Source organism: Cibotium barometz, chromosome 11 (genome assembly GCF_041138505.1).
Source record: "Cibotium barometz isolate CiBa-2024 chromosome 11, ASM4113850v1, whole genome shotgun sequence".
Taxonomy (NCBI): domain Eukaryota; kingdom Viridiplantae; phylum Streptophyta; class Polypodiopsida; order Cyatheales; family Cibotiaceae; genus Cibotium; species Cibotium barometz.
The window spans coordinates 12099782-12119738 of NC_141056.1; the positions used below are offsets into that span (position 1 = coordinate 12099782).

The 19957-nt window shown below is 38.9% G+C and overlaps 1 protein-coding gene across 1 annotated transcript; it reads right to left on the bottom strand.

Moving 5' to 3' along the window:
- Positions 1-17191: 17191 nt before the first annotated feature.
- Positions 17192-19119, bottom strand: LOC147633757 (photosystem I reaction center subunit IV, chloroplastic-like). Its single transcript, XM_086804786.1, has 3 exons — positions 18786-19119; positions 17697-17762; positions 17192-17422 (listed from the first exon to the last, which is right to left on the bottom strand). Exons 1-3 carry the CDS (start codon positions 19005-19007, stop codon positions 17321-17323), a joined length of 390 nt encoding a protein of 129 aa, XP_086660912.1. The 5' UTR covers positions 19008-19119; the 3' UTR covers positions 17192-17320.
- Between the last annotated feature and the right edge of the window lie 838 nt (positions 19120-19957).

The window sequence follows — 19957 nt, forward strand, 5'->3', positions numbered from 1 at the left end:
CTTATTGATTTGGAAATAATTTATGTGTGTGACAGAGAGGTCAATAAACTTAATTTTATGTTGTTCTCAAGTAAATTAACAAATTGCTTGCTTTCAATGGACAAATGATATGAAGCTACTTGCTGTTCTTATTGATTTGAGAATAATTTATATGTGTCACAAAGGTCAATAAACTTAATTTTATGGTGTTCCTATTGATTCAAGAAAAACTTATACGTTGGCTCGCGCTGCAATGGGATCACTCCGTGGCCACCCCCAGGGTGGAGTTGGTGAGGAAGGTGGGGTGGGAAAACGGAGTGGTGTAGATGATTGGAAGAGGGGGAGGGTTCAGGTAGGTGGGGGTGGGGGTGGCTGTGTGCTAGTACTTGGGTGAGAGGGGATGGGGGGTGGAGGTTGATGGGGGAGGCTAAGGGGGTTGGGCTCCTTGGGCGTCATCTCCTCTGTCATTATTCTCAAATGATATGAAGCTGCTTGTTGTTCTTATTGATTTGAGAATAATTTATATATGTGACAGAGAGGTCATTAAACTTAATCTCAAAGACAACAGTAGCGACCAAACAACGATGGCCAAGACAAGATTTCATATTGGTTAGGCTTTATCTTGGTGTGGTCTTTTTATTATTTAAATCTCCTATGATGATTTTTTCTTGGTTTAGTACTAGTCTAATTGCTAATTTAATACAGTAGTGGTTCTAGGGTACTTGTTTGTTGCTGAGGTCTGTAGATTTTTCTGGACATTTTCATATGAGAAGGATGAATAGATCCTTTTAATGGTATATATCATTTTATAAGAGATATTTCTTATTGGTTAAGGAGATACTCTTCCAAATCTTAGGGAGGCTCTATCTTTTTTTCAATGCCTCTTTGAAGCACCTTGTTATTCTTCTGATAATAACTCTTATTTGGAGCTCTAATAACTAAATAAGTTATGTTGATTTTTTAAGAATAGGCATGCACTAAGGCACTATGCTGATTTTGGTGCCTAGATCTTCTTTCTACTTTCTTTGCTGGTCTACATAGGTGTTCAAACCTGTTCAGCTCCTATGTAGGTTCTTGATTCAATTACTAAGTTCAATTAATTGTTGATAGTGTTAAAGGGTCTTCTAGTTGGTGTTTTGGTTCATCTAATGGTTTAGCCCATTGGCTTTGGGATAAGAACTCGATGACTAAATGATCCTGCTAATTTAGCTTCCATGATTCAATAAAACTGGTCCACCATTTGGGATAATCCATTATCAGAGAGATTTTGGTGTATCTTGTGCTGCTCAGAAGAACTTCTATTTGGGTAGCTAGATTCTCCAAAATGATTGGGGGCTCTCTATGTGCTATATAATTACGAATCCTTGGCTGGTACTTTTGATGATATGAATACTCAATTCCCCTCTTGTCAGCCTTTACTAGTTCACCTACAAAGGCTGGTACTTTTGATGATATGAATACTTAGTTCCCCTCTTGTCAACCTTTGCTGGTTGACCTTCTATTTGGGTAGCTAGACTCTCCAAAATGGTTGGGGACTCTCTCTGTGTTATACTGATAGGAATCCTTGGCTAGTACTTTTGATGATATGAAGGTCAACCTTTGCTGGTTGACCTTCTATTTGGGTAGCTAGACTCTCCAAAATGGTTGGGGACTCTCTCTGTGTTATGCTGATAGGAATCCCTGGCTAGTACTTTTGATGATATGAACACTCTGTTCCCCTCTTGTCAGCCTTTTCTAGTTCACCTGCCTTTAGTAGTCTTTATTTTCAAGAGTTTGTCTAAATTATGATAATTATATATACTACTCTCAACTTGGTTTTACACTATGACTAATTCAGAATGTTACCTTGACTGTTGAAGTTCTCCTACAGGTTAAAGTTTAGTGAGGTTTTTTGGTGCCTTATATACCAGGTTTAATTATGATCATAGTTACAAGTTCTGATGTAACTTTAGCATCTACCTTCATACCTCCCACAATAGAACAAGCTAGGTGGGATGGTAGGGATACACAAGCACATGCATTAGTGGCACTTTCACTGAAAAGAAGCATTATTCCTCATATTCGGTCATGTAAAACTGCAAAGCATGCTTGGGATACACTTGCTATGCTTTACCAGGTGCATAATGGACACGAGTGGCCTACTTGCATAAGAAGTTAGAGTTTGACCATATGAATGAGGAGGATTTATTGGATGAGTTCCTCATAAGGAATAAAGATCTCATGGAGTAGCTGATAGTTGTAGCTATGGCATGTAGTGATGAGGCTTATCTGGAGAGTTCTTTAGTATCTACTATTCTCACACAACTCTATCAGATTTATTCTAGGGTTGTGCATCTACACTTCAACTTGATGAAGGGTAAACCCAAATCCCTTACTTTTAATGAGTTATTTGCAGTACACAATCTCGAAAAAACCAAGCTAGTATGCATGTGGGAGATCAAGCATTGATGCTGTGTCAAAAAGGTTTCTCAAGGCAACTATAATTCAAAGGCAGAATCAACTCAGTCTTCTAGAAAGGATGCCGAGAAGGGGGGTGATAAACCTAAGAAGAAAGGTAAATCCAAGTACTATCAAAATAAAGTCCATTACATCAATGAATGCAAAAAAGGCTAAAGACTGAGAAGAAGAAAGAGGCATGGCAACTATAATTCAAAGGCAGAATCAACTCAGTCTTCTAGAAAGGATGCCGCGAAGGGGGGTGATAAACCTAAGAAGAAAGGTAAATCCAAGTACTATCAAAATAAAGTCCATTACATCAATGAATGCAAAAAAAGGCTAAAGACTGAGAAGAAGAAAGAGGCATGGCAATGTGGTTGATGCATCAACACCACCAAGTGCTGAACAGAAGGAGTCAGTGAACTGTGCACATGATGATTGGGCATTCATTGTGCACTACATTTATAATCCTTATGTTCATGATATATGCATATCAGTGATGATAGATTAGCATGTGTGGTACTTTGATAGTGGTGCTAGCAAGCACATTACTGGTACTATGATAGTGGTGCTAGCAAGCACGTTACTTCTTAGCGTGATTTATTTTTCTCACTTGCATTTGCTCCTCAAGGAACAATGACATGTGAAAAAACTCCTTGTATATAGTAAAAGGAGTTGGTAAGGTTCTAGAAAATGGTGGGATAATCACTCTCTCAGAAGTCTTGTTTGTGCCAGGCATTAAAAAGAACTTGTTTTGTTAGTCTATCTACCATTACTAGGATAGGCCTAGTGGTTAGATTTGTTGATGATAGTTGTACAGCTCATGATTGAAGTAATGGTAAAGACATCACTATAGTACTAATCCATGAGCTTTATAGGTTGGACATATATGAGAGATTGACACATCATACTTACTACCACATGTGCTATAAGTAATGTAGAGCTATGATATGCCCACTTTCACTTGAAGTTTGGTAGTTTGTGGCATCTTAAAAGATAAGAGATGGTGTTAGAGTTGCCAAAGCTTGAGGTCCACATCAAACAAGTATGTGAGGGGTGCATTTTGGGCAAGATGCAACGTGCATCATTCTTGAAAGATGGATCAGTTAGGATTGTCCAAAAATTACAGCTTATATATAGTGATGTATGTGGTACCATGAGGATACCATCGATCACGGGATATCTCTACTTTGTGATTTTTATTGAGATGACTACTCCATCCAGCAGCACACCAAGGTGTATCCATTGAAGGAAAAGTCAGAGGTGTTTACATGCTTTAGACACGTTGTTTCAATGGTGGCTGAAAATGTGTCTACATGTAAAGTTAGCACCCTTCATACAGATCGAGGTGGGGAGTATATATCAAAGGAGTTTCATGTATATATGGCTGAAAGAGGCACACAACATCAATGCACGGTGATTTAAGAAGAACAAATCTCTCATGGTTGCATGGTTAAAGTCCACAATTTGTCTCATGTTTTTTGGTCAGAGGTAGTTATATCTACCACTTATATGCTAAACAGATACCACTTATATCTACCACTTATATGCTAAACAGATGCCCCACCAAGACCTTGGCCCTTATGAAGCTTGGAATGGTAGGAAGTCCTCTATGGCTCATTTATGTGTTTTTGAATATGTTGTGTATGCTCTTGTGTTTGATCAATAGTGTAATAAGCTAGATGATAAGGTGGTAAAATGTATTGTTATGGGATCACAGCTTGAAAAGCAAAGGGTATAGACTCTACCATCTAGTAACAAAGAAAATTTTCATGAGTAAAGATGTTGTCTTTGTTGATGACTCAATTCAACCTATGCTTTTATGTTAAAAATGTATGCTCACATGGCATCTTTGATACACTCCTACCTTTTCACAATGTCGGCGGCGGGGGTAGATATATGTGGAACAAATGAATGCCCAAAAAGGTGTTATAAATTAGCCCATAGTAGCTAAAAATCAGCTTGAATTTTAGCCTACATAACATATTAATGAGGCAATTGTTGGATGATGCAATGGATGAGGAAAGAGCAACCATATAGGCATCCAAGATTATGCCAAAATGCCCAGTGTAGACATTGTGGGATAGCAAATTAGCTGTCTTTTACGTGGTAGGACACGTACAGGTTCTCATCATGTATTTTATTCTTTTATAAATCATGATCTCATTGCCAATATATGAAATGAACAAAAACCTGTTTCCTCTAAGGAAGCACATGAAAATGATCATTGGATGCATGCCATGTAGGATGAGTACAACTTAATACTCAAAACACTTGGTATCTAGCTGATTTTCTTTATGGTAAAAAGGCCATTAGTACGAAGTGGGTTTATAAGCTAAAGTGTGAAGTTGATGCTAGCGTTGTGATCGCTACAAGGCAAGGCTTGTTGGTAAAGGGTTATGATCAAGAGAAGGGCATAGATTATGATGAGACCTTTGCACCCACATCTTGTATAACTATAAGTAAGTGTATTATTGCATTAGCAACACATCATGGTTAGAATATACATCAGTTGGATATCAAGGCTACCAATTCTTGGGCTACCAAGAGTCTTCCCTTCTCCTTTATGGAGTTAGGGTATTCAGCAAGCTTTTTTGGGAGTTGGTTAGCATCAATTGGTTCCTAGGCTCGGGCAGCAGATTGTAGCAAATCTTCCTCTTATGACAAAGAGGTTGATGCATGTGTGGTCATGCCATCTTCTAAACCACTCTTGATAACTACCCGGTTGTCTCCCTTGCTGATCTTTGTGGTTTTCTTTCTTGAGCGTCTAGTGGCTCGTGCTTGTTCAGGGACATTCTTTGAAGATAAGACCTTTTCTTGTCCCTAGTCTCGCGAGGTCGATGTCTTTGTTATAGCATGAGCTACGGCCCTCTGTCTGTTTTGTAATCTGGTTACAACGTTGAGAGGGGGACCATGTGGATGAAGCCGTCTCTGACACTCATCAGGTTAATTGATGCTGGTGCTGGGATTAACTTCATGAGCCTTTCCTATTGTTCTAGGTCTCAGTAGACAATCTTTATACATATGGTCAATCCCATACCCAACACATAACGGGGTTAATGTGGAAGCACCTATAGAGGTTCTTGCCATCCCTTTCTTGATTGGACACTCAGCCACTCGCTGAGGTCCTGCACAATGATAGCATTGCATGGGTGGTCGTTTTGCCATTGTGTTCATGTCTCGGCCCCATAGCATTGGGGAAACTAAGTACACTAGGTACATCTGGTCTCCCTCCATCACATAGTGGCTTAGGATTAGGATTTGAAAGGGTGGACTAGTTGGCTCTAGGGGTTCGTAGGTAGGACCTTTAGGAGTTTCTCCCTCATCCCCTTCTCTTCAAAGATTTCCGTCAGGGGTAGCTGACAAACATGTGTGATTCGCGGCAGCAATGGGGCTGAGGTGGGAGAACCGGCGGTGGTAAGGGCATTTTAGGTACCCTCAAAATTCTTCTTTGGGCCACTTCTTGGTCTGGTTGAGGTGCATTGTGAAGAGAGGCCAATGGTTGCCTTGGGTTTGCATGCAGGGCTTGAGGTAGAGCACGGGCTTGAGCAGCCCTTTGCTAATAGCAGTTTGTGACTTCATGATTTTCCCATCTTTGATATGTGCAATAGAGGGTGGGACGAGGTTGAACATGTGGACACTCCATGCTAGTATGGTTAGTTTGACAAATCGGGAACCATGCAAGCTCCCTCTTTGAATAGAGATGGGGTTGGCCAACCCGATCCTGACCTTGGCCAAGTTCTCCAATGTTGGGTCATTTGCAGCATTAATGCAACGGCCAACTGCTCAACTTGTTGTCTAGAAGTGGATTCCTTGCTCTTTCCATCAGATTTTGTGCTAGCGGTCTTGAATGAGGCTTCTAATGTAAAATCATGAAGTTCTCGGGAATGTGTTCCCTTGAAATTGTCCTCAAAGTCCATAAACATTGCTCGAAGGAGGTATGGACCAGGGCATACAATGAATTGTGTAAAGGTACGTCATCTAGACCTTCCAGACATCTCTCTATTAACCTTTCATCAGAGAACTTATCTCTAGCACTGCAGCAGAGCGGGAGTGGAGATATCTGACTTTGTTGATATAGTCTCAAATGGTTTCACCATCCCTTTGTCTAATGTTGTGCAACTACTCCACCGAACTCCATTTGGTACCCTGACGAGAATATCCAACCTTAAAGGCCTCTTTCAAGGCTTCAAAGGTGGCCTTATCCTCAGCTTTCAAGGACCTAAACCATTGGCTTGCTTTACCATCTAGAGTGAGGCCAAAGGCACTCATCTTAACTTGATCTTCCATGTGGCCAAAGGCTTCACAGATTTGGTTGACCATCTCCAAGTGTGGGATGGGGTATCCGGTCCCATCAAATTTAGTGATTAGTTTTGAGATGTTTGCGGGTTTGTTCTGCTCTAACTTGGGTCCTGGTGCTGGTTGAGCTAGGGCTAGGGGCGTGATACCCGCAGGCAGCCACCCCGCTTGCTATTTCCATGGCTAATCGTAACATTTCTTGTGTTAGCCTTGCCATGGCTAGAGTGGGTGTTGGTTGAGGAATGATTGGAGGAGGAGAAGGGCCAAGCGGATAATAGACCATTGGAGGCCCTTGTCTTATGGGTGGGTTAGGTTGTGCCCCTTGTGGTCCCATGTGGTACCTTGGGTATGTATGCTCCCTGTGGTGGGTACTATTGATATACAAGTGGACAGGGCTGATGAGAGACGGGGCCAGGTAGGCCCTTTCTCTCTGGTGTACGATATTTTTGGCCCTTGGGAAGATGGACCTGGCCCTAGGTTTTGTATGGGTCTTTGGGCCCTAAATGAATTAGCCACTCCTGAGACATGCATGGCTCTCTAGACTGGTGGCTGAGTCTAGGTCTGATGGCTCTCACTCTACCCTATTTCCACTCTAGGATTTTTCCAAGAATAATAATCATCTAGCTGATAGAGCCATGCAATAAACACACGATCATCTTTCTTCTTGTTATAATTATAGAAAATGAATGCTAATTCGTGAATCTTTCCGAGAACTCTGGGCATGTAATGTAGCCTCAGTGTGTGCCGAACATGATCGCTTTCCTCATTTTATTAGAATCAAAAAATTCATATTTTGCACTTAAAATGTTTGATACGCCATTCTAACTCGCACTTTTACGATAACACTCAACCACTTTTTCACCTTCGGACTGCATTAATTTTCACTTGCATTATGGATGGTGTAGGTAAATCAGCCATGTGGAGTAAACATATATTTAAATAAAGATGCCACGAATAATTTTACAAATAAAAAAATAAATAACACAAATCTAACTTATCTTAATACTCCTAAAACAGCTCAAATTTGTGTTGAAACTGAGTAAACACTTTGTATGAAGGTTGAACTCAAGTCTTGCTTCACACAATTTTTTCAATGAAGACCATGGGGGTTTAAGAGTCTTGAGCATAGGCTAAAATGTGGTTGAAATTTATTTCTTCACTTCACTCGCTACTTAAAAATAAAATTCTTCTCCCAAAAGCTATTTTTGGAGATTTTTATATATTTACTTAGGATTCTCTACATTTCTCAAGGTAATTTTAGGCCTTTTGGGCTTAAAATAGGCCAACAATGGGATACACAATAATTCTCATGCAAATTATTTTCAACATAAAGACGATTTGCTTCCATCTCTTTAAATTTCTTCCACAGATTGACCTAGCTCGTGTTCTGATAGCACTTCTGATAGCACTGGCACAAGAATCTCCATCTAGGTATTTGTGGAATAAATTTCTTGCTCTCACAACACGACACCATCACCAGTGAGTATAACCTTCCTCTCTCATGTGTGTGGCCTATTTCCACACGTGAGTATTTATGTATATTCAATGCCACAAATAGGCCAAAATCTATGCTTCGAGTCTAAGCTTATGACAATAAATAAAATGATGTGCACAAGCTTCCACATATATATAAAGCTTTCTCAAAATTGTGAATGCATTCCAAAATATTTATTTATGTGCATCCACCTCAATATATATTCCAATTCCTCCTCACCTATAAAATATTCAATAAATAATAAGATAAATTAAACACATATTCCATAGGCAAAGAAGCCATCACCACACAAATGTTCATCAGACGTAAGTACTCCTGGTATCCATCGAGGAATCCTATCTAGAATGGTTCTTGAACTTCGATGAATACCTTGGTAATGTTGACTATGCATATTTATTTATGAGTTTTAACATCATCACATGTAAGTGAAATGCTCTACCAACAAATCTATTCTAGGACTATGGTCATCTTATTGGTCCATATATAAACATTATGATTGTCAAATTCCTCAATGTCATTACCATCCCATACCAATATGATAATGAGAAATTTATACCATGAGTGGATGACTTGCTAAACAAGCTAAAGGGAGCACAAGGTTAACCTCAACTTTGATTACCATCATATTTGCATGGATAAAGGAGATATTTTCAAGACAGCTTTTAGAATCTAAACCGATCATTATGAGTTTTTAGTTATGCCGTTTGGTTTGACTAATGCTTCAGATACTTTCAATAGAATGATGAATAGAATATTCTTGAAACATCAAAATTTTATTATAGTGTTTTGTGATAATATCTTAATCTTTAGTAACAATTGTCAAGAGAGCAAGAACAAAATTTAGAAAAAGTGTTCTTACTTCTTTGTGATAATCAACTTAGCTCTATGACAATCTCGATAAGAGCAATTTCTTTCAAGAGAAAATTGAATACTTATGACATATTCTATATGTTGATAGTGTAACAAAGCTTAAAAGGTCTCATGTAACTTGGTCCCAAGGCCAAATGGTTTGGAGAATGGTAAAGGACCATATGGGCCCCTGGACACATCAAAGTATAATGTGAAAAGAGGGGGGCTTGTATATAAATCAACATAAACCTAGTTTGGGCATGAATCACTTTACTAATGCAAAATTACCATTCCTCTCTCTAAACCTAGGCTAATCTCTCTAAGCTAGGCCAATCTAGGGTAATCTAGTTGTATCTTTGTTTCATTGCCTCCGTTTATTGATGCATCAAGGTGGAACAAATATTCCAAGAATGCCTATGCATGGTGCCTCTTCAATGTAAGAGAGAAGTTTGGACAAAGGCAAAGGTATAGTTTTGGAAGAACCAAGGGTGGATGGAAATTGAAATCCTTCACACACGAGTGATTCTCACTTCAATAAGATGGGAGGTCATCACTTCAATGAGATGGGTCATCATCCCAGTGGAATGAAATCTAGTCATGGTAGGCCACAACATTTCAATGAGTTTGGGCAATCATATTAGACAATTTGAGCATAGACCGCATGATTGTCATCGAGGTGGTGATGAAGACACGTTTAAGGGAGTGAAGGATAAGATAACATTCACTACATTCAAAGGTGAAGGCTTAACCAATGAGAGGACTTTGAAGAATGGATTAATAAAATAGAGCTTTACTTTGAGCTTAGCCCTTGTAGTGATAGGACCAAGGTGTTTTTTTTTAAACTTTGTATCTAGAAGGCTATGCCCATGCTTGGTGGTGGCACTTGAATGCTCATGACTATTTGATCACTGCTTTTGGCGGGACTTCAATAGTAAGATGAAGAGAACTTTTGTTCTTAATAGATCAAGGCTGGTGGAGAAATGCGATGTTCTCACTCAAATGGGAAATGTCAAAGATTATGTGCACAAGTTCATGAAGTTTTCACTTCATGTGGACGGCTTGAGAAATTTCATCAAGGGCTACAAAACAACATTAAGGTTTATGTGAATATGCTCAAAGACCCGAACCATCAAGGAGTCCATGCTTCTTGTGGAGATCTATGAGGCAAAGTATACACATGGAAGCAGCGCAAGGCTTGAGTTTAGGGCTGATTTTGGCACTTCAACTATGGGCAAGACTTCAAGTGGTGTGGCATCTCACACGGGTCCTCCTACATTCCCAATAGTTTATGGAAGAGGTGGGAGAGGAAATTTCAAATTTGGTGATTCTCTTCCTAGACCTTCAAACGTTTATGGGAACCAATTTGAAGCATCTAACAAGAGCAAGGTTATTGGAAAAGACCACATTAATGACTTGAAGGACAAGCTCTTATGCTTTAAGTGTGGTGAAAAATGGAACAAGGATCATTGGAAGGTTTGCGAAACCAAGAAGATGACCCTAAGCATGATTCTCACTGAACCCTACCATGAAGACACAAAAGAGGATGATTATGAAGATTTCTTTAAAGATGCCAACAATGAAGTTAAAGATGTAAAGAATGATAGTGAATTTCCTTTTGATCTAGGTGGATAAAAGAAGAGTGAAGTGGAAGATATAGAGAATAATAGTGAATTTCCATTTGGTGGATCAAAGAAGAGTGAATTTAACTATGATGATGGTTTAACATTGTCTATGTGTGTTCATCCCATGACAAGGATAATATGGCTATCTTATGCAATATCTCAAGTGATACCTATGTCGGTTGCAAGGGTGCAAGTACATTAAGGTTGAAGGCATGCATAAATGGGAGGGTGATGCATATTTTAGTTGATAGTGGGAGCACAAACAGCTTTGTCAACACAAAATCCATGTGCAATCTCAAATTATAGCCCATAGCTTTACCTTTGTGGCATGAAGTTCAAGTGGCTAATGGGGCAAATATGGATTGCACATTGGTATACAAAGATGTGAGTTTGATACTCACAAGTGATTATACTTACAAGGCTAATTTACTTTTTTTGGATATGTCTTCCATTGACATCGTATTGGGATGTGATTGGTTGGCAACACTTGGGTTATTTCACATGAATTTATAGCAAGTGTATATGAGCTTCATCCATGGAAATGATGAGGTTACATTGATCGAAACTCATGTGCTGAATGAGTATCAAGATGATTAATGCAACACAACTCAAGAGGGATCTTACGAAAATGGGATGCACATATATCTTACAGCTTTGCAAGGAAGAGAGCAATAAGGAAAAGGGTGAAGTTATGCATAAAAGCCTTATTGCCATGATACACACAAGGTGTTTGGGATGAGTGGTTGCCGCTTGCCAAGTTTGCTCAAAATAGTACGCATCATGAGAGCATTGGCATGTCACCTTTTGGAGGCACTTTATGGGTATAAAGTGAATATGCCAATGATGGTTCAAAAGCAAGAGGGGGTAAAGAGGAGATGAAAAAGTTGGATGCACTCATTAGGAAAAATTTGGACTCAAATTATGAACTTTAAGGATTGCTACATATTCTCTCTCTACAAAAATAGGCTCATGGTGAAATTTTTACAAATCAACTCAGAAGAGTGAGCGGAGTTTGGACATTTGGAATCTACTCTTCGAGACCTTTCCAATGATATATAACATGATGGATAATTTTTCATATTCAAGAAGTCTCCAAATTTAGTTGATGATGTGGCACGTTAAGAAGTGAATAGAGTTTGGACATTTGGAATCTGCTCTTTGAGACCTTTCCAATGATATATAGCATGATGAAAAATTTCGCATATTCAAGAAGTTCCCAAATTTGGTGTTTCAAGAAGTCCCCAAATTTGGTGATGACATGGCACGTAACATGCCATGCCATGCCATGCACCAAATTCGGGGAATTCTTGAAACACCAAATTTTCCATCATGCTATATATCATTGGAAAGATCTTGAAGAGTAGATTCCAAATATCCAAACTCTGCTCACTGTTACGTGCCATGTTATCACCAAATTTGGGGACTTCTTGAATATGCAAAATTGCCTGTCATACTATGTATCATTGGAAAGGTCTCAAAGAGTAGATTCCAAATGTCCAAACTCCACTCACCTCTGAGTTGATTTGTAAAAATTTCACCCCATGAGCCCATTTTTGTAGAGAGATAATGTGTAGCAATCCTTAAGGGCCCAATTTGAGTCCAAATTTTCCCTAATGCTTGTAACAATGCAAAGCTAATATGAAGCAAGCTCAAGAAAGGATGAGCCCATTTTTGTAGAGAGAGAATGTGTAGCATACCTTAATGGGCCCAGTTTGAGTCTAAATTTTTCCTAATGCTTGCAACAATGCAAAGCTAATATGAAGAAAGCTCAAGAAAGGATGAGACACTGTAAATTCACTGTGGACAACCCTATACCCTTGGGTTTTGGATGCATAGTGTTTGGAAGCTACATGAGACTCTTCTGCTTTTATGGGGTGGATGTTATGGCTTGTTTTAAAGACTTTTGGGATAGTTTACAGCCATACACATGCATTTTTAGAACCACATGCATGGCATAAGAAGAGAGGTTAATCCTAGATAAATCCAAGGCTAAGCTAGGCTAATATAGGGTAATCTAGTTGTAGTTCTGTTTCAAATGGTATTCGAGTAGATCCTAAAAAGATCGAAAGCATTGTTGATTGGCCTAAACCGCATGATATTCACAAACTTTGATCTTTTCTTGGCTTGTGTAACTACTATAGGAAGTTTGTTAAAAATTTTGTATATATTGCACATCCTTTAACCAAACTTGTTAAGAAAGCCAGACACTTTGACTTGAGTAGTAGATAGTACCATTCCTTTTTTGAGCTTAAGAAATCTTGGACTCATGCACTAGTTCTTACACTACCAGATTTTCAACAACCATTCTTTGTAGTAGTTAGCTGATGCAAGTGGACAAGGTTTTATGATTATGTGTTTTAAGCCCTCTTAAAAATACTATTCTACCCTCTTGGATAATCTGAGGATGCTTGGATTGTCTTTATGTGAAGCCAAATTATGTTAATATAGATGATGCCATTTTAAATATTAATACATTTTGTGCACATTGAAGTATACTTATGGCTTCCAATGTTTGTTGTAGATAGTTTGTATAGTAGGGTAATTCCTGAGGTACTTATGCCTGATGAACATGTGTGGTGATGGTTTATTTGCCTATGGAATAATTGATTTATTTTTGGATATTTTGTAGGTGAAGAGGACTTGGAGGATCGAGGCAAAAGTGCATAATTTGTTATTTTTAAAAGACATGAAAAGAGGTAAAGAGAGAGCGTCATGCAAGAAAAAGCACAACTTTTATATTTTTGGAGACTATGGCCTATTTCAACAATTGAATGCTTAAAAATACTCATGTGTGGTGGGGAATAGGCTACACACATAAGAGGGAAAGATTGCACCTAATGTTTGTGTCGTACAAGAGCTAAGTGTTTTAATGTATCTTTATGTGTTAATTTATAAAGTTTGGTTTATGTTTGAATTTGTAGCAATAGCTTAACTTAAATGGTTGAATAATTATTTTGCTTGAAATATTATCCATAAATTCCTAGATAGGAATCCTTGTGTCACTTATTTTGGTGAGTATAAGTTTATGCTTGACAAGGTCACTTATATGTAACGGCATTAGAAGATTCAAGAGTATTTCTAGATATCACTCATGGTTTTCTTAGCAAGAGTTCCACCCATATAACTAATTTCGATGTTATAAAATTTATCTTCAAGGGTTATTGTCATTTTCCTCTAACAAGAGTGTTATAGTCTATTTGATTTTAAGGTCTCAAAGCTATAGCCAAAGGGATATCTATCCTCTATAAAGATTCTACTAAGAACTCTCCTTTCTCCTTATACTAGAGTCAAATGATAATATCCTAAATCCTTATATCTATAATGTAGTTATATTGATACTAGAGAATGCAATCTTAACTTTATAATGTAATGTGATTGTAGAGTCAATAATGTCTACCTATTTGTACAAGATTGTCATGGTGTCTATAATGTAGTTATATTGATTCTAGAGAATGCAATCTTAACTTTATAATGTAATGAGATTGTAGAGTCAATAATAGCTATTCGTAGAAGATAGTCATGTATACTATTATCAAATGCTATAACATGACTACCTTTAAATCAATAATTTACTTTTCACTTACGATAAACATGAACCATATATCCACCCCTAATATCAAAAATGGAATAAATCAAGATCAAAAGTTAAAAGTATCCTATAGATGATTCATCCTTTGTCCTTAAGCATAGGAGCTCTCACCACTAGCTTTTCACTACTAAATGGTTATTAGATTAACTCTAAAGTTATGGTCATTATAATCACAATCCTTCTATTTTATAGCGTATAACTTTCAAAAAGTATTGGATATTCAACAAATACATTAAGTAAAACATTAAGTATAACTTTCAAAAAGTATTGGATATTCAACAAATACATTAAGTAAAACATTAAGTATGACTTTCAAAAAGTATTGGATATTCAACAAATACATTAAGTACTAAAACATAGCAACGTACTCCCTTGACATTGTTGTCAAATACAGGATCTATTTGTAAAATCTAGTTATTTAAATAATCATGTTTTTGGATTAATAAATCCCTGATAATGCAAGAGGAACTATTTCTTGTCGCTTTTTTACTAATCTCATCTAAGGTCATGTTTACCACTACGTCATAAAGGGAACTCGGATATAAGATCATTGTCTAAATAACCAATGAGTCAAGTTAAATTAAGGTCTCAACCAATGGATACACAGTCAAGGGTATAAGGTCAAGTATACTCGATAATTGTCTAAATAACCAATGGATCAAGTCAAATCAAGGTTATAAATGATGGATTCACAGTCAAGGGTATAGGGTCAAGGATATACAGTCATTGTCTAAATAGCCAATGGGTCAAGTCAAATCAAGATCTCAATTAATTTATCATCTTTCACTCAAATCAAGGTCTCAATGGCGACATATGTATCTCAATTTACATGTTGTCTATAACTCAAATCAAGGTCTCATCGACGGGTATATCTGGGGTTTTATTGAGTCTTATACCATGATAATTTTTCGTATAAAGACTTGTACTATACTTTTAAAGATAGTTTTCTTCTTGCTATATTTTTTAGAAACAAGATTTATGAAATAACAAATCACTAATAAACAAAGAAAGGATATTTAAGTATATGAAAGACCAAGTATACGTCCTAAAATCAACAAGTAGGACTCTGAATTCTGAATAAAGATTAGATCAAGAACGGTTGTGAAATCTTTGTAAAAGTGTTATTGAGATTAGTCTAGCATAAGTTTTAATTTTAAATCCTACTACGATAATTCATCAATCACATATGCTAAATTGAAAGTAATATATACACGAGCAAAGATTCAAAAATTGGGTTGAAGTTGAAAACTCCCAGGCAAGTTTGTTAGTTAAAGGAGCATGAAAATATTTTCTTGCTTGAGTGTTACCCTTATTCAATGCCATTGTATTGCTTGCACCACCTTTCTCACCAAAGTTACCCAGGTTTATTAAATATTTATTGGAATCCACACAATCAGTCTGGACATGACAACATAAAATAGGCACAAACATATACATCAATAGCTCAGTACTTCCCATGGTGATCACCTGCAATATCAATAAAAAGCATTGCCCTAAATGCATATATCATGAACATTAGCCCATGTGCTATCACCCAGTAATACCAACGACCAGCATGTTATAATAATATCTCAGGCATTCCCACACCACTATTGTGTGGGCTTCCTAGCAGGAAAAAGGTCTAGATATGCCAATGAATTTACTGATTCATACACTATAAAATTGACGTAAAAAGCTTATGACTTCATGACCCATTTATTTTGTGGTTTACAATATCCATGAGAATTGGAGTGGACTTTATTGATTGGCCATGCTTTTGTAAAATTTTGGTAAAAACAATGTGCTTTTAGGAAGTTTTCCATGTGTAAATGTGTGTGAGAGAGAGGGGGGTGTGCAAGCAATGTATAAATGCATCAGAGATGTGTGGTATAAGATCAATAGAATTTTTCACCAGCTTGAATTGTGAAGCGGGTCTTAGCGGTCAATTGTCATCATTATTAGTAAATCTGACCATTTATGAGCTAGAAGGTAGAAATCCCTCCCCCACTAGGCCAGACTGAAACTATATAAATCATCTCTACCTTAGTGGCAGATGTATGCACTAGGATTGCAGCTCCATTGTTAGTCCCCCCGTGGCTCAAAAGCTCAGCAGCCTGTGATCCTTCCCCACACCAGAAAAATCTTGTTCAACATATAAAGCTAGCAGATGCATTCATTGTGAGCAGAGTGCAATCAGACAAAGTCATTACCGTGCACGCATTCATGGTGACAAGCCACCCATGGCTACTTGCCTGTGCCGCCCCTTTAACTCACTTCTGGTTAATGCATGCATGGTTTACTGTAATCTTTTCAGGGTAAATTACAAACCTCCTTTCCACAAATCTCTCAGGTTTCATTATAAATCACTTTTAAAAACATCCAGAAGCAAGTTGTGCTGTGTTTGGCATTATATCTGCTGCTTGTGTAGACACTGACCTACTTGAATAGCAGGTACAGAGATTCATATACTACCCCCTCTAAGCTAACGAAGTCGGAACATATAAAGCTTGACAATAGCAGGAAAAGTCTTACCGATGCTGACAAAAACTCCCTCTTCAATTTCCCCAGATATGTATCACAATGAGAAAGAAACCAGCAAAAGGTAAATCTCCAGTCCTGACTAACAATGAAGAATCCAATAGCAGTCAGGCAACAACACTATAAAGTAGGTCCCTAAAATTTAAGCCTACCAGTGCCATTTCATCACTCCCTGTCCAGCATGAGTTACTGCAAAATGCAGTTTTAGTCATATAAACCGCAAATGCCATTTTCCATCATCTACACCATAATCAAGGAGGTTACCACAGCCATTACCTCACATAAATTCACTGCATTGCTAAAAACTAACTTCAACTGCTAAATCACTCCTTTGAAATAAAGACTAAACCATCTGAAACGACATGCCAACTCTCCACATGTCTCGGTGCATAAATGCTTAGACTCTTTAGACTAAACACAGCCTTGCCATCAGTTCAAATCACAGAATTTAACACCCAAAAAAAATTAATTGTATGCCATAGTTCAGATATACAAGCTCTAGCAAAGCATGCTAAGCCCTCCAAACCATCCTTACTACACTTGCGTAATCTCATCCAGCCCATAATTGTTTGTAGAGATGTTGGCATAGTTCACCTTCTCAAACCGAACAACTACTGGATATCGGACACCAGGGGCCTGTCAGATCAATCCAAAAACTGTAAGCTAACAAAGTCCATAACAGTCACCAACCAAAAATCACACTGAAAAAACAAACTAGCCTGGCAAGCTGTAAAACAACAGTGATGGGCATGTGGGGATTCAATAATAGATGGTTGCCTGGCCGGAGAACATTACAATCAATCCTAGCCAGACAAAGGTAACTCCCAAACCACCATAACACAAGGGCTAGCCAACCACCTAGATTTGATAAAACAGCATACTACCTAATTAGTCAGGAAGATTGAAGTACCTGATCAACAGCAACCACGGTGCCTACTCCATTAAACCAGTATGACTCTGGCCTTAAGATCTTCACCTGCACAACAGATCTAGAGATAAGCAACTTTACAGTAAAGATCCAAAAACTAGCAAGCCCCTACACCATTTGACAAACCTAAGGTAGATTCATCAACATATGCCTAGACGTAAAGAAATCCACATTCCTTTGACACATACAGACCTATTACTGTACCGCAAAAGGCCTTTGTACACAACCAAGGGCTGAGGCATTTCACTTCAATTGCCATCGGAAGACATGCAAAAAACCTGCACGTGTTGGTGATAGAGTGTAGAGGACCCAAAACTCTGGTAAGACAGCTTTCCGGATTAGAACCTCCTCTTGGAAGCTCAGAATAGTGATCGATAATCAGAGTAGCTTCATACACATACGCACTTCTTATACTCAAGAAAAGGTTGAAAGACAAAGCGACAAGGCGGACAAAAAAGACTGAGGGAGCCACCAGACCAAGATAAAATTAGGCATGGTTTCCCAATAGAACTGTTCAAGTCTACAGCAACCGAGGCCTTGGAGACTCTTACGTACGAACAAGACGGCCGCAGTCCACTACACTCCATCACAACAGTTCACATGTGCATCACCTCCATCAAACCTTGGCAACACGTCCATCCCTTCCCTCGATGTGAACAAGTGTCGGCCAGTCCCTATTGGTAGAGCACATGGTAGTACTGCACGTGGCACTTCGCACAAGCGTAGAGCCTTCCCACCTCCATGTGCCCCCCCAGCCACATGCACAGTAACTCATCCTCCATCTTTCTCCGAGAAAGCAGCTTCCCAAATCCTATGAGAACAAATGCCTCTTCTGTCTTTCCTCCACCTCTCTGCACCAATCACATCACATGGAGGCCTGACCACGTTCATGCCCCAGCACTCTTCAAAACTCTATGGGGGGAGGGGGGCGGAGGGCTTCCCCGTCGCTTGATGCTTCTTATCGCAGCGACATGCTAACTTGAATCTGACTGATACAGACATTAACAAATGCATGCAGAAGCGCTTGCACCAAAGCGACATGAAAGATATGATAGGCATAATCAAGCTAACCTTAGAGCCACGAGGAGGGCCGATGGGCTTGGGCTTCTCAACGGCTGCGTCCGCAGCAGGGGCTGCCACCTCGGCCGCACGGACGCAGAGGCGAAAGGGAGCTGCAGAAGATGAGAGAGGACGACATTGCAGGCGGCTTGGCACCACATTTGCAGCAGAGAGCGATGATGCAGAAACCGCAGCTACAGAGGAGAGCGAGATTGACGCCACAGAGCTCGCCATTGCTCGATGTACAGCGTGCTGCAATTAGGGTACGAGTGTGGTGAGAAGAAGCTCAGCGCGTGTGAAGAATGCGGACGGAGGGAAAGCTCATCCTCAAGGCTTTGCTTTGATTGGACAACCCCTTTGCTCTTTTCTATCCAGGGTGGACATGCTGGCTGAGCTGGCCAATACAGATAGAATGTCCTCCGGACGGACGGTCCGGTCCGGCCAAACAGTGTCCGGTCCGGCCAAACAGTGACCGGGCCGGCGTTTGTCAACAGCTTACAAATTCCAGAGACTACATTCATAGCCACATTTAAGTCCCTTATAATATTCCAACGATTTTCCAAAAGCATTTTCTACCTTTACTCTACCTTTTGACAAATATTTATCAAAAATTATTTTCTCTTATAAGTGTTCTCCGGTCTTTGATCTATAAGGTTTGACCAAGAAAGTAGTGGACTTATATGCATAATCAGCCACAATATAAGGCCATATGGACTCTCCTTGCAATTGCAACCTAGGGATATCAAGTACCTCTCTTCTCTTTAAGCGTCCATAAAGCCTACACCCTTTAAAGTGTATCGAGTCATCGAAGCATTGCATACGATACTCCAGAATATCTTCCTAGAGTCCACAATACCTTGTAGTCTAATACTAGGGAATCCATGTCTACACATATATTGGGCTGGGAAATACCTTTTTGGTGGCTTCCGTAAGCTTGATGTGAGAACCATCTTCAGCACCATACATGTTAGGCAAAGATGTCAAAGCTTCAAACTCAGATAGGATATGTTCTAGACGGTCACCATGTGGTACACTAATACCATGTCTCTTAAACATTTCCCGTGTATACAAGAAATCCACAACGATACCCATATACTTACAAATTGTTGACTCACCCACACCAAACAACTGGGACACGCTAGTGGATGAATGTCCATGTGCTAATCTCCATAACCTTCGAGGCG